Source organism: Hypanus sabinus, chromosome 2, assembly GCF_030144855.1.
Source record: "Hypanus sabinus isolate sHypSab1 chromosome 2, sHypSab1.hap1, whole genome shotgun sequence".
Classification (NCBI taxonomy): Eukaryota; Metazoa; Chordata; class Chondrichthyes; order Myliobatiformes; family Dasyatidae; genus Hypanus; species Hypanus sabinus.
In genome coordinates, this window is record NC_082707.1 from 72,194,241 (window position 1) to 72,207,475 (window position 13,235).

Consider the following 13,235-nt stretch of genomic DNA (forward strand, 5'->3'; position numbering starts at 1 on the left):
ATACTAACCTGTCTGCCCTTTGCCACCTTCATTTCAAGTGTGAACTAGAAGAACACCTCATATTGCTATCTTACAGCATTAAGTTTTCTAATTTCAACTAACTCCACCTGTGTACTATTCTGACTGCCACCAGCCCACCTAAGATGTTTTGGATGTTTAGTTCATCTTTTTCATTCTTCCTCCCCACCCCCCCCTCCCACCACACACAATTTCACAATTTACATCGTCCTCAGTGCAAGAGCATAGAGTTAACTCTTTGACTGATCAGTGAATTTCATGGGCATGCTAAATTATAAATTCTGTCTTTGTTCTACCAGGATGGGAATTCTTAAATATCCCTTTCCTAGTTTACCAATAGGTTCCATGAAACCCTCCCTGTGTTCCCAGCTTTTTTTATGCTATAGAGCCTTGCTATTAACCGAGGGGTCCATGGATCCCAGATTGGGATCCCCTGCTGCAGAGCATTTTTGTGCTTTCTTGATATATCTACTGCATATGGGGTATCGCGGAGGCTGGCAATCTATGAAAATACTTCTGGGCTTTGAAAGTTCTTAAAAAAAAAGCATTATCTGAATATCTGTCTTTCTTGCTTTTCTCAAGTGTTCATTTTCTCTTGGCATAAAAGCACTGAAGTCTTTAGATGTGTTATGCCCTTGAAAACTTGGCTTCTTTTATTTCCCAGCAGCCAAATAACTTAGACAACACCGTAGGCATGTACAAGGTAAGATAATCCTTATTGTGCTTTAAATCTGAAGCTTTTTTTTCCTTTCCAACTGTTTGAAAGGAAATGGTACTTTGCAACAATCTCTGACATTATGGATTTCTTCAGAAGACCAGAATTGTTCTGGAAGAGGTTTGGAAGAACTCATTATTTTTCAGTACTCTTGATCAGATTTTCCCCCCCACAGAAGTATGAAGCTTTTGGATGCCATACCAAATTTTCAGCACAACAAATATCAAGCTGTCAGGGTTCCATCATTAGCTTTTCAAAAAGTCCTTATTTTTTTAAATAATCATCATGTGTTCCATCAGAACTGGAAACACTTTCTATACATTACAAAGCAAACATTTACCATAAAACCTTGTCTAACAGGGCTAACTTTGGGAAGTTCAGTGAGTTAGCTTTTCTTATTCATCTCTGATACCTCAAAATTCAGTAATACTTTTTCCTTGCCGTTCTCTCTTTCACCTGTCTCTACTTCATTACCTGTAACTTCTGTATAATTGTGAAAACAATATGCAGTTTTGTTTGTTCTGCTGTTATCTGCTGGAACTGTTCATTGAGTTTTCAGAAATCAGTCTGAGGGAAAGAAGCTGTTTCTAAAATGTTGTCCTGGGTCTCCTCTCTAATGCTAATAATGAGAAGAGAGCATGTTCTGCATGCTGAAGGTACTTCATTGACTTAGCGCCTTTTGAAGAGTCCTTGATGGTGGGGGGGGGGGGGGGGTGAAGGGGCTGCTGTCCTTGATGGAGCTGACTGTGTCTACAGCACTCTGCAGCTATTTCTGCACCTGTGCATTGGCACCTCCATACCGAACAGGGATGCATCCACTAAGAATGCTCTCCCTGGGTACATCTGTAGAAATTTGCCAGAGACTTTAGTGAGATACCTAATTTCCTCAAACTCCTCATGAAATGTAGCTGCTGGTGTGCCCTCTTTGTAATTGCAGCAATATATTGGGCCCAGGAGATGTTGACACGTGGAACCTTGAAGCTACTCACCCTTTTCATTGCTAACCCATCGATGAGGACTACTGTGTTCTCTTGATTTCCCCTTCCTGAAGTCTTCGATCAACACCTTGGTCTTACTGATGTTGAATGCAAGGCTGTTGTTGTGACACCACTTAACTAGCCAATCTATCTCACTCCTGTTTGCCTCCTCGTCAGGATCTGAGATTCTGCAAGCAATAGTTGTGCCATTGGCAACTTTATAGATGGCATTTGATCTATACCTAGCCATATAATCATTTCCTGGACAGTGGTGGATGAATTTGTACTGACATGGAGAAAAATAGTCATTAACGTTTTCTGGTTGGAGACCAAATAGTAAAGCCTTTAATATATTTACAGTCAGGGGATCTCAGCCTGGTACCCCTTAATAGTATTGGTCCATAGCATAAAAAAGGGTTGGGAACACCTGATTTCAAAGTTGTAAAGTTCAAAGTACATTTATTATCAAAGTATGTATCCATTATACAACTTTGAGATCAATTTCCTAGCAGGCAGCCATGAAACAAAGAAACCCAAAGACAAGCCCCATATATGTATATTCAAAAAAGACTGTCTAACACCCAATGTGCAGAGAATAAAAACCACATCAAACCCATAAAAACAAAGTATAATAGGCCATAAAAAAGACTGTTAAATATACAATGTGCGAAAAAAAACATGCAAACAGTAACTGCAAGCAAATAGCATTTTGGAACTGAAATCTGTAAAGAGAGCCCCATAATTCAGTGCAGAGCCAAGTAAATGACATGGAGCAGCGATCTGAACTGGCCCACACCACATCTCGGGGCCCCGACACCTTGAATTTTTCAATCTGCACTAGTGCTTAACTCTCCGTCTGAACAATATGTTCTGCCGCTTTGAGCAACAATCTGAACCATCCTGTGCCTCACCTTGGCCCTGACACCCTGACCTTTATACTTTGGTCTGGCATTTAAATCTCTGTCCGAACATTGTGTTCTGCTGAATGGATACACCAGACTTTACCGCCTCAATTTGGCGTGTAAATCTCCGCCAGCACACTATGTTCAGTTCCATCGATATGCTCTAGGGCCTGAACCCCATGGCTTTGAGTCAGCCTGTGCCCAACCTTTCATGGTCTTTCACGCTTTCGGTGATTGCCCACAACTTCGCCTCAATTTTGCCACATCAAATTGCCTCTGAGTCCAAAGGGAAGTTACAGACTATTACTTGTGATGATCATTTGCCAGAAAAAGTGTGGCAACAAAGTATTTAGTTGTTTTTCTTGTTTTGTAAGCCACCAGCCAGAAGTCGCTGATGTTCATCAGTTCCATCTTAAATCAGAAGTTTCAGTTTAGGTTGTCAATAGTTATATGTTGTTAATGTTTATAGGAGCAGCAGAATTTATGATATTGCCATCCTTTAATGCATATGTCTTGAACTTATCTTTCACATTTTTGTATTTAGCAGTAAAACACCTCGCATGGGGACTAAAATAGTAGATTTATAATTTAGATGATTAATCTGGAAATGAGTTCAGATCCAATTTCAACTCAATTAATTGAAATGTCATTTTATCTATCTGGCTAGACACATGGTTGATACTTGTATTTACAGGCCTTCATATCGATGGATGGGTACTGGATTTATATATAACAGTGAGAATCCCATGAAAGTCATCCCTCAAAGTCCTCCATACCAAGATTGGGACCTTATTTTTGAAATGGAAAAGTTATCTCACAGATGCAGCAGAAACCAGTATAGTTAGTCAGCCTGTATTTGTGTCTTTCACATAATTTCCTAGCAAAAGTGCACTTAAGGCATTGCAGAATTCAATAAGGAAGGGAGTTGTCTTGAGAGCCATCAGCTTTGATTCAGTGTTCAGGCCAAACTTGAGAGAGTTTTAGTCACCTGCTGTCTGAGCTGCTAAATCAGTACTGTTCCACATGAACTCTTGTCTGCACACTTGATCATTTTTGATTGTCATTAAGGATAGCTCAGTGGTACTAATGACCAAGCCCTAAAACAAAAGGCATAACTGCTGCACTGGGCTTCCAATATGAAGGAAGTAGCAGAATGTATATTGATCTTTGTCAGCCTGCCTGCTGCCGACTCAGTTGTTTCTTGCTTATTTATTGGAGACCTTGAGTATATTATACATTATGTTTGTAGTTTTGCCACCTGCCACATTTGATGGTCAATATCCATGATTTGCTGCAGAGTTCCATTAATATGTATATATAACATCTTATTCCTCACCAAATCTGGCAATCAAACCTGGATTAATGAATCATTGAGAAAATTTAAGATAGAAGCTGCTGTGCTGGGTCCATAGTAATTTGTCATCGAGATCAGTGATCTGGATGATAATGTGGTGAACTGGATTGTCAAATTTGCAGTTGATACCAAGATTTGGAGTGTAGTGGACAGTGAAGAAGGCTATCAAAGCTTGCAGTGGGATCTGGACCAGCTGGAAAAATGGTCTGAAAGATGGCAGATGGAATTTAATGTAGACAAATGTGAGCTGTTGCACTTTGGGAAGACAAACCAGGGTAGGACTTTTACAGTGAACAGTGGGGCACTGATGGGTGAAGTAGAACAGAGGGATCTTGGAATACCGATCTATAATTACTTGAAAGTAGTGTTACAGATATATATGGCTGTAAAGATAGCTTTTGGCAATTTGGCCTTCATAAATCAGTGTATTGAGCGCACGAGTTGGAATGTTATGTTGAAGTTATATAAGACATTGGTGAGGCCAGATTTAAAGTATTTTGTGCAGTTTTGGTTACCTACCCAAAGGAAAGATATCAAGATTGAGAGTACAGGGAAAAATTACAAGGATGTTGCTGGGACTTGGCTTTAGGGAAAGATGGAATGGAATAGGACTTTATTCTCTGGAGTGAAGAAGAATGAGGGGATATTTGATATAGGCAGTGCTTTGTGGGCTTGTTCTTTCTTGAATTGGCTACAATTGCAGTCAAGTAGCTCAGATTCAGATGACATTTTCACCTTTATTTGGCAAAGTGGAGCATTGCCTAGACATGTCTTGACACAAAACACTAGATCAGGGGTTCCCAACCTGGGGTGCGAGATGGAATTTCGGGGGTTGTGACAAAGAGTGGCTTGTGTGCTTGAGTGACAAGTCACGAGACATCACTCAGCCAGCTGCCAGTGTGCCTTGAGAAGTGGTTGTAACAATTGTCCCGAGCACACTCCAGTTTCCCATTGCCCGAGTCAGCGTTGAGGAGTCTCATCAGTGTTACCTGGGAGTTACACCTCAGAGTTGAGGAGTCTCATCAATTTACTGTTTACAATTTTTTCTGAATAAATTCGAATCTAATTGCTCAATTTATATTTGCATTTTATGCACTGAGTTAAAAGCTTATTTTTTTAAGTTCAATTTGTTCACTGGCAGTATTGTATGTGGTTCAATAATTAGAAATTAGACTTCATCTTCAAATGTGGTATTACTTTTGTATGGGGTGCGAACATTAATCAAATATTTCCTAGGTGTGGGGCATAGAAAAGGTTGGGAACCACTGTACTAGATTAATCCATTTAGTTCATTACTTTCCCTGTTAGCCCCTATTCTGAATCAAGCAGCTTTTAGTCATAACAAATTTGATGCTAATCCTTAGTCTGAATTTTTCTGGGTCATAACTCTCTTATAAGCCTGGACGACAAAAAGCTGGGAGTGATGAGACACTGTGATTGACCAAAGAGCTGCATTGAAATTTAGCTTGTTGGATATTGGGAGCTGTCTCTTCCTTGGTCAGACTAAGATTTAAACTATTGTCAGAGGGCAATTTCCTGACCTCCTGGGGCGTGCTGCAGGACTTTATCAGTCATATGCCTAGCGAATTTCAGCTGCGTCATCAGTAACTTCCACTCCATTCGCAGCAGTACTGATATCTGCTGCGGCTGTTCAATTCCATTTGTCACTTTTCAAATAACTTAAGATGTTGTACTGATATGCAACAAGCCCTAGCATGGATTTGTGTTGTGGGTTTTTTCTTCTACACAAATTCCAGGCAATGACTACCTTCAGCAACTATCTTACCATCATGCTATCCACTATCAGCACAATTTAGTGTCTGCCAGGACCTGTTGCATCAGTTTTCAAAGACTACTTTGGAAACAAATCAGTTCATAATTTTTGCCACCTAGATTAAGAGCAGTGTTATGAAGGGTTATCACTAATTCTAAGTAGTATACCATTCTGACTTACAAATTTGATTCTTTGTTGCAGTGTTAAAATCATGAATCCTATGTTCCAATTATTACCATTGCATTCCTTAAATCTCAGAAATACTGGTATATTTAATTTATAAATGGTCTGTTGAGTTGACACTCATTGTCTGTACCTTTATTCCAACATTTTGTATGGAGGAGAAAGGTTGTTGATGAGGAGCTTCTAAAACAATTGAAGTGTACTCTGTAACCCTCTGCAGTTTGTGACTTTTTTCAATAGTATGAGATGGTTTTTCATTTCTGAAGCTGAGAATGTAATTGCAAGTTTTGAAGTTTGCCTACGGGTCTTCCTGTGTTGTTTCCATATCAGCAGTTTTGTTTGACATCACTATCAAGTTCGTTTTTCAAGGTTGATTACTTGGCAGTCAGAAATACAGTATATTTATGTCTTCCGGTTTAAGATAACGCTGGTGAAGCACAGCAACCACTTGCTGCCAGCAAGCAAAACAAACAAACAAACCTATAAATTACTGTAATGATCATATTTTCTTGGATACAATCACTGCAATCAATAACCTGTAACTTCCTTTTCGGTTTTGAGCTTTTGAACCGCCTATACAACGTGGCACCTTAGAGTGTGAACTGAAGTCTCAGAGGTGCAGGACAGTTGCAAAGTGGCATGTGTACGGGCAGTCTGGAGGTGGCAGGACCTGGGCCTGAGAGTGGGGAATGAGCCTGTGTTTAGCCATTGCTGGTGCAGTTCAACAGCAGAACTGAGGTGAGGTGAGGCAGGGTCGAGGTGGTGGGGCCCGAGCTCGAGAGTGCAGAAAGACCGAAGGTTTGATTGATTTAAGCTCCAGGCTGAATTGGAATGGTTGGGTACAGGCTGAATTGAGGCATCAAGGCCCGAAAGTGAGGACCATCCAACTACAACTGAGCATCACACAGGTCACACAACTTCATTGGGAGGCAAAAAGTAGTAGTTTTTCACTGATTTACGAGAAAGTTGAAAGGACATTGACCTGAAAATTAACTTTGGGATTCTGTTCACTAGAACTCTTCAAAGGTACTTGTCAAAAAAGATGTGTTCGAGCAAGAGCAAAATTATGCTGTGCTTCAGCATTAGGTCAAAGTAATAGTTGATTGTGTAATTTTCCTTGGTAAGAAAGATAGAGGTATAATCTGTGCTTCTTGGGCTTGATGAGCTATTTACTTGGATTTGGTCACAGATTCAACATGCAAAAATGTTGCTATTGTCATCCTCTCAAATTTTTTCAATCTTCTAGTGAGTCTTTACTTCTGCAGTTAATTCCAGAGCAATGGCAGACATGAGAGGTGCCATGCACAAAGCCTGACTGACTGGTTACATCATGGATCAGTATGGAAACACCAATGCCCTTGAACGGAAAAGCCTACAAAAAAGCAGTGGATACAGCCCACTCCATGACAAGTAAAGCTGCCCCAACATTGAGCACATAAACAAGGAGTGCTGTCGCAGGAAAGTGGCATCCAGAATCAAGGACTTCTACCGTTCAGGCCATGCTCCCTTTCAGGAGGTACATGAGCCCTAAGAATCACACCAGCAAGTACCAGAATAGTTAATGCCTTTGAACCATCAGGTTCTTGAGCCAGAGCAGATAACTTCACTCACCTTCACTTCGCTCACTGCAGCACAGAACTGATCTCACAACCTATGGACTCGCTTTCAAGGACTCGTCTCTTGTTCTTGATATTTATTTCTTGTTCATTTATTATTATTATTTTCATTTTATTTTTGTATTTGTGCAGTTTGTTTTGTTTTGCAGATTGGTTATATGTCCATCTGTGGACGATTTTTTTTCATTGTGTATTGTATTGTGAATGCCCACAAGAAAATGAATCTCAGGGTAGTATATGGTGGTGTGTACTTTGATAATAATTACTCAGCTTCTGGCAATTTTAGTCTCAATATTTAATTGGTCTAGTTAAGCATTTAGTTACTGATGTTGCAGGGGATGTTTATGGTGAAGGTTTTTATGGTGATAATGTCATGTATAGATAAATACTTGTTGATAGTCCTTCTCTATAACTTAACTATGTCTGCAGCCTTTTATTCTAATAATTGGAGAGGATCATGGGAACCTTTCGGAATTTGCTGCCCACAAATGCTTATCTTTTGTTTGCTTCATGACTGCATGCAGGTCATGATACTAACCAATGAGTCTACAACAAAACCAACCTCAATTGAAGATCTCTGTCAATTGACACCACATTATCCCAATCTTAACACAATATTGCACCTTACTTCCAGCAAACTTTGGGAATGATGCTAATCTTAAGAATTAATGGGGAAACTGTGACTACATGACTATACATGACTATATTGCAGAAGAAAGGTTACTTTAACCTCAGTATCAAATATGCAATGCTGTCAGCATTTACACATTGTCTGTGGTCCTTGTTGTTGGCACTTTGGCTGAAGCTTATTAGAGAATGGACCTTCTACTCAGTGATACAGTCTGAGACATTCTACCAACCTGATATTGCTGCACTACACTGCCATCCAGCAAAGAGTTCACCATGAGATCCTAGTAAACACTGAACACCTTCCTCTTGGGAAGGTAAACCTTGATGATGAAATGAATACTGTTTTTCTATATGATATGTGGCAAAGACTTGGGCTACTCAAAATAGACAACTTGTGGCACTTGAAAAGTATCTCCTGTTGTTATCTGCAAAACCCTCCATGTGGCACTTTGGGTTTTGCACTTGTAAGAGTTTTCTCATTCCAGAAATGGGTAATTAATATAATTTTATGTACAATACTATAGCTGATTGGCTTCCTTTAAGAATGTTGATTCTACTTATGGTTTTATGCATGCTCTATGTGGAATTTGCATATAGTGTCAAATGTACTATCAAAAACTTTGATTTGGATTTTTTTGCTTTAGGATGTGAATATTTAAGTGAATTTTGGCAGAGTTTGCTGTTTCCATGATTCTCAAACTCAATTCATCTCATTCTTCGCCTATGCCCTGTATTAATCCAACTTTGATCAAATAGTATCAGATTTTCTATATTTATACACAAACTGCTGTTATTCAGTCCTTTTAGCACCATCATTTGATGGGATTCAAACTGTTTTTCAAACTGGGTCTGAATGAAATTACATGTGTCTTTTTCTAATCATTCCTTTGCATACAGCTGAGCCACTAATGAACATGGCACAAAATCAAGATGAGACTGGAATGGGGAGAGAAATGTTTATTACTCATGAGACCTTTGGTTCTGCAATTTGAAAAAAACCTTTAATTGCAACATTCATTCCACTTCATGACATTTAGAACTATCATAACATACCAAAATGAGGCCTATTAATGTCACCTTGCATATTTTATTAAATTATGCATTACTTAAATTTTCCTGATTGTGACTGAGAAAGTCACTAGCTTAAGTTAGTAAACAAGGATGATTATTACTTCAGAATAGAAGTATTTTCTATCAAAGTGGCTTTTTGCCTTGGCTCATTGTTAGTGCTATTGCCTGAGCCAGACATTAGATTTAGGCTCTTTCTCCTGAGACATCTTAGTCATATTTCCTAATAACACAGGGATGTTGTTCAACCCATCGTGTCTGCTAGGTGTCAGCAATTCCATTTCTCTGCTTATTTCTCTCTCATGTGCTTCTAAATTCCTAAATCTGCTATCATTGAGCTATGTGAGGAGTAACCTCATACACATGAAGCTGGCAGCATGTCTTTGTAACGTGTGAGGAAAAACACAGCACCTGGGAGAACATGCAAGTGCCACTTGGCACCAGATGCCAGGACCCCCAGGTTGAGAAGGCATTCTTTTCAGAAAAAGCTTCTTTTCAGAAACAAGGTTGAGATGTTCTTTACTGCATTCATTTGGTCACATTTTTGAGAAGATGAATAGGTATATCAGTGAGCATGGTTATAATTTAAATGGACCTCACTAGGCTCTTTGGAAAAGGAGAAACTGGTGGAAAAGATAAGAACACACAGGATTCATAGTGTTTTGGCAAATATGATTGGCTGAGTGTGATGGTAAAGGATTATTTTTCTGATTAGAATCTCGTGCCCATTGGTGTAGAGCAGGGATTGGTTAAAAGGAAGATTCACTAAGATGTGTGGCATGGAGCATTTTTGTTCTGAAGATAGACTAAGCAGTGTTTGTGTTCTTTTTGGAGCAGCAAAGTTGAGTGATGCCTAGATGAAAAATTAAAATTTACAAGGGGTAAAGAAGGGGTAAGTAGGGAGAAACTTGTTCTTTTAGAGCATAGGTTTATAGCACAAGGAAGGAGAATCATCCAGAGGAAAACCACTGTCTTAAAATGGTTAGTAGAAGCATGCACTATCAACACTAGATGAACACTTGAAGCAGCATAGTAAAGGATAATTCAGGACATATCCTGGAACATTGAATTACCATAGATATGTACTTGATATTGAGCAGAAGCAGAGTGAATCAGAGATTGTATTTGTGCTGTATGCCTGACTCATTCCTCATGGGGACTCGTGCCTTCTGTGGCATTTTTCAGTAAAGTGGAGAGAAATGTTGTTATCCTGGCCAATGTTCATCCCTTGGCCAACATAAAAAAAAATTTGGCTATTGTGGTTTGTGTAGTTTGACACATGCAGTTTGGCTGCATGCTTGCATTCTCATTGCTTACTTTAAATTAAATTAATTGGCTATAAAGTGCTTTTGAAATAGCTAATGAAAGATCATTGACCCGAAATGTTGGCTCTTTAAAGTTAACTGAATTTTACAGGAGCATCACTAAGAGCAGCCAGCCAAGCTGCATCTCCATCTGCTATGGAAGCAGCAGAGCGTCAGACTGAAAGTCCCTACAAAGGACCGTGAGAACAGCTGAGAGGATCATAGGGGTCTTCCATCCATCCATCAGGAACATTTATCAGGAGTGCTGTGTTTCCAGGGCCTTTAGTATTATTAAAGATCTCATCCATCCAGCATCCTTTTTGACTTGCCACCATCAGGTAGGATTCTCCGATGCATAAAGACAAGAGCAGTCGGGATGGGAAACAGCTTCTTCCCTCAGGCCATTAGGCTTATGAACTCCCTGCCATCCCATATCCGAAGTGTTACCAGATAACTTGTACAGTACCCTACAATGTTTATGCACTTTGTTTATCTATGCATAATTCATACATCAATTTACTTCTTACTTTCCTAACAAGCTACTGTGTTTAATGTACTATTGTACTTTACATGCTGGCCCAGGAAAAATGTTGTCTCATTTGGCGGTATATGTGTCTTGAGTTAAAAGACAATAAACTTGACTTGATAGTGTCAAATAGCACAAATAAAGGCTCGTATGCTCTGAGTTTATGCCAATTATTGAACATCCATTTACACAATCCTACATTTACCTTATTTTCCCTACGTTCCCATCTATTCTCTCAGATCTACCACTCAGCTGCAAATTAGGGGCAGTTTTTACTGCAGGCAAATAGACTTTGGAATGTAGGAGGAAACAGAGCATCCAGAGGAATCCTACATGGCCACAAGTTAGATAGTACTGGATATCAGAATTGAACTCTTGTTGCTGTAGAGATCAGGACACTGAGATTTGGGAGTGGGGGTCAGGGTGATGTCAGTGCTATCTACAGATGCTGCACGACCTGTTAAGTATTGCAACTAATTTGTTTTTAACAAAGAATAAATTGACTCCTTTTCCTGGTTATCTCCTACAAGTAGTTTTGTTCATCCTTTTGATGGTTTGTCTGGAAATCTTTTTTTACTACACTTAAAGATGCAACCTACAAAGCAGGTGTAACTGATGTATGAGTTGATCTGTTTATGATTATTCAAAAAATATATTGGACAAATATCTGGTAGACTTGGAACAACCAGGATAATTTGGGTGGGAAAAGCTTGGGAATGGGAGAAAGGACTTTTGGTTTTGCGACATTAGTATGTGTACCATTGCCGTGAAGATTATAATATTTGATTGTTTATCAGAGAATCTGTTTGTTTTCTGACTAGGCAACAGAAGAAGTGTCAAAGAATCTGGTGGCCATGAAGGAGATCTTATACGGCACAAATGAAAAAGAACCCCAGACTGAAACAGTGGCACAGCTTGCTCAGGAGCTTTATAACAGCGGCCTCCTTAGTACTTTGATAGCAGATTTGCAGCTTATTGACTTTGAGGTGAGAGAAATTGTATTTAAAAGCAAAACACTTTAGGGTGTACAACCACATAATTTTCAGTGATAAGATTGACAAAACTTTATGCATGTTGGAGAGCACCTTTTCTGAAATGTTTTTATCTTCTGAGAGCCATTGAATTTGTGGGATATAGGGCCTGGACATCCCAGTAATAAATAGGAGCTCTTTTCTGACGTACGAAAATGAAGTTCAAAGCAGGCACATCTATTTCAACTGACATTGTAGTACAGTAGGCCATTCAACTGAACAAGTTTAAAGGTACATAAGAAATGGTATACTTCAAGTTGCAGCCAAGGATATGCCTGCTTGGCCCGAGGTTAAAAGTATCTTAGGTGGAAAAGAATTGGCATTGAATATGTGCTGTAATCCTTTCGTAAACTATATAGGTAAGACAGATAAGTTTCTACGAGTGCAGGGCTGAGACCTTATCGTGGTTCCTTGCACATCACGTGTTTTAGGATGAAGGGCTTGAGATTATGCCAGTCTTCCAACATAGAAGTTCTGTCATTCATGCACTTTGATAACTATGTTCTATTGATCCCCTTTAATGCTCATTCCATTAACATGCTTGTTCCTAGTGACACGCTTGTTCAAAGTTGGGTTCTAAGTGAGTTATCAATATACAGTAGTCAAGGGGTCTTAAGACTTCATATACATTAGACAAGCCAAATTAACTAAAAAAGTTCAGAAACTTGTATGAAATACCTTTGGGCAGTTTCTTGACATCGATTATTTTAGACTGCCGGTTAAACAATCTTATAGTAGATTATTCTCAAGTAGACAATAGACAGTAGGTGCAGGAGTAGACCATTCAGCCCTTCTAGCCAGCATCGCCATTAACTGTAATCATGGCTGATCATACACGGTCAGTACCCCATTCCTGCCCTCTCCACATATCCCGTGACCTCGCTATCTATAACAGCGCTATCTAACTCTCTCTTGAATGCATCCAGAGACTTGGCCTCCACTGCCTTCTGGGGCAGAGCATTCCACGTATCCACCACTCTCTGGGTGAAAAAGTTTTTCCGCATCTCTGTTCTAAATGGCCTACCCCTTATTCTTAAACTGTGGCCTCTAGTTCTGGACTCACCCATCAGCGGGAACATGCTTCCTGCCTCCAGCGTGTCCAATCCCTTAATAATCTTGTATGTTTCAATCAGATCC

General features: G+C 39.5%; 1 protein-coding gene across 1 annotated transcript in view; it reads left to right on the forward strand.

The window, feature by feature from the left end:
- Positions 1–13,235, forward strand: part of LOC132379785 (calcium-binding protein 39) — a 76,901-nt gene that overhangs the window by 32,458 nt on the left and 31,208 nt on the right. The window contains exon 3 of the mRNA XM_059948073.1: positions 11,889–12,053. Within this exon, the coding sequence (XP_059804056.1) occupies positions 11,889–12,053 (165 nt within the window). The remainder of the gene's footprint in view (positions 1–11,888; positions 12,054–13,235) is intronic.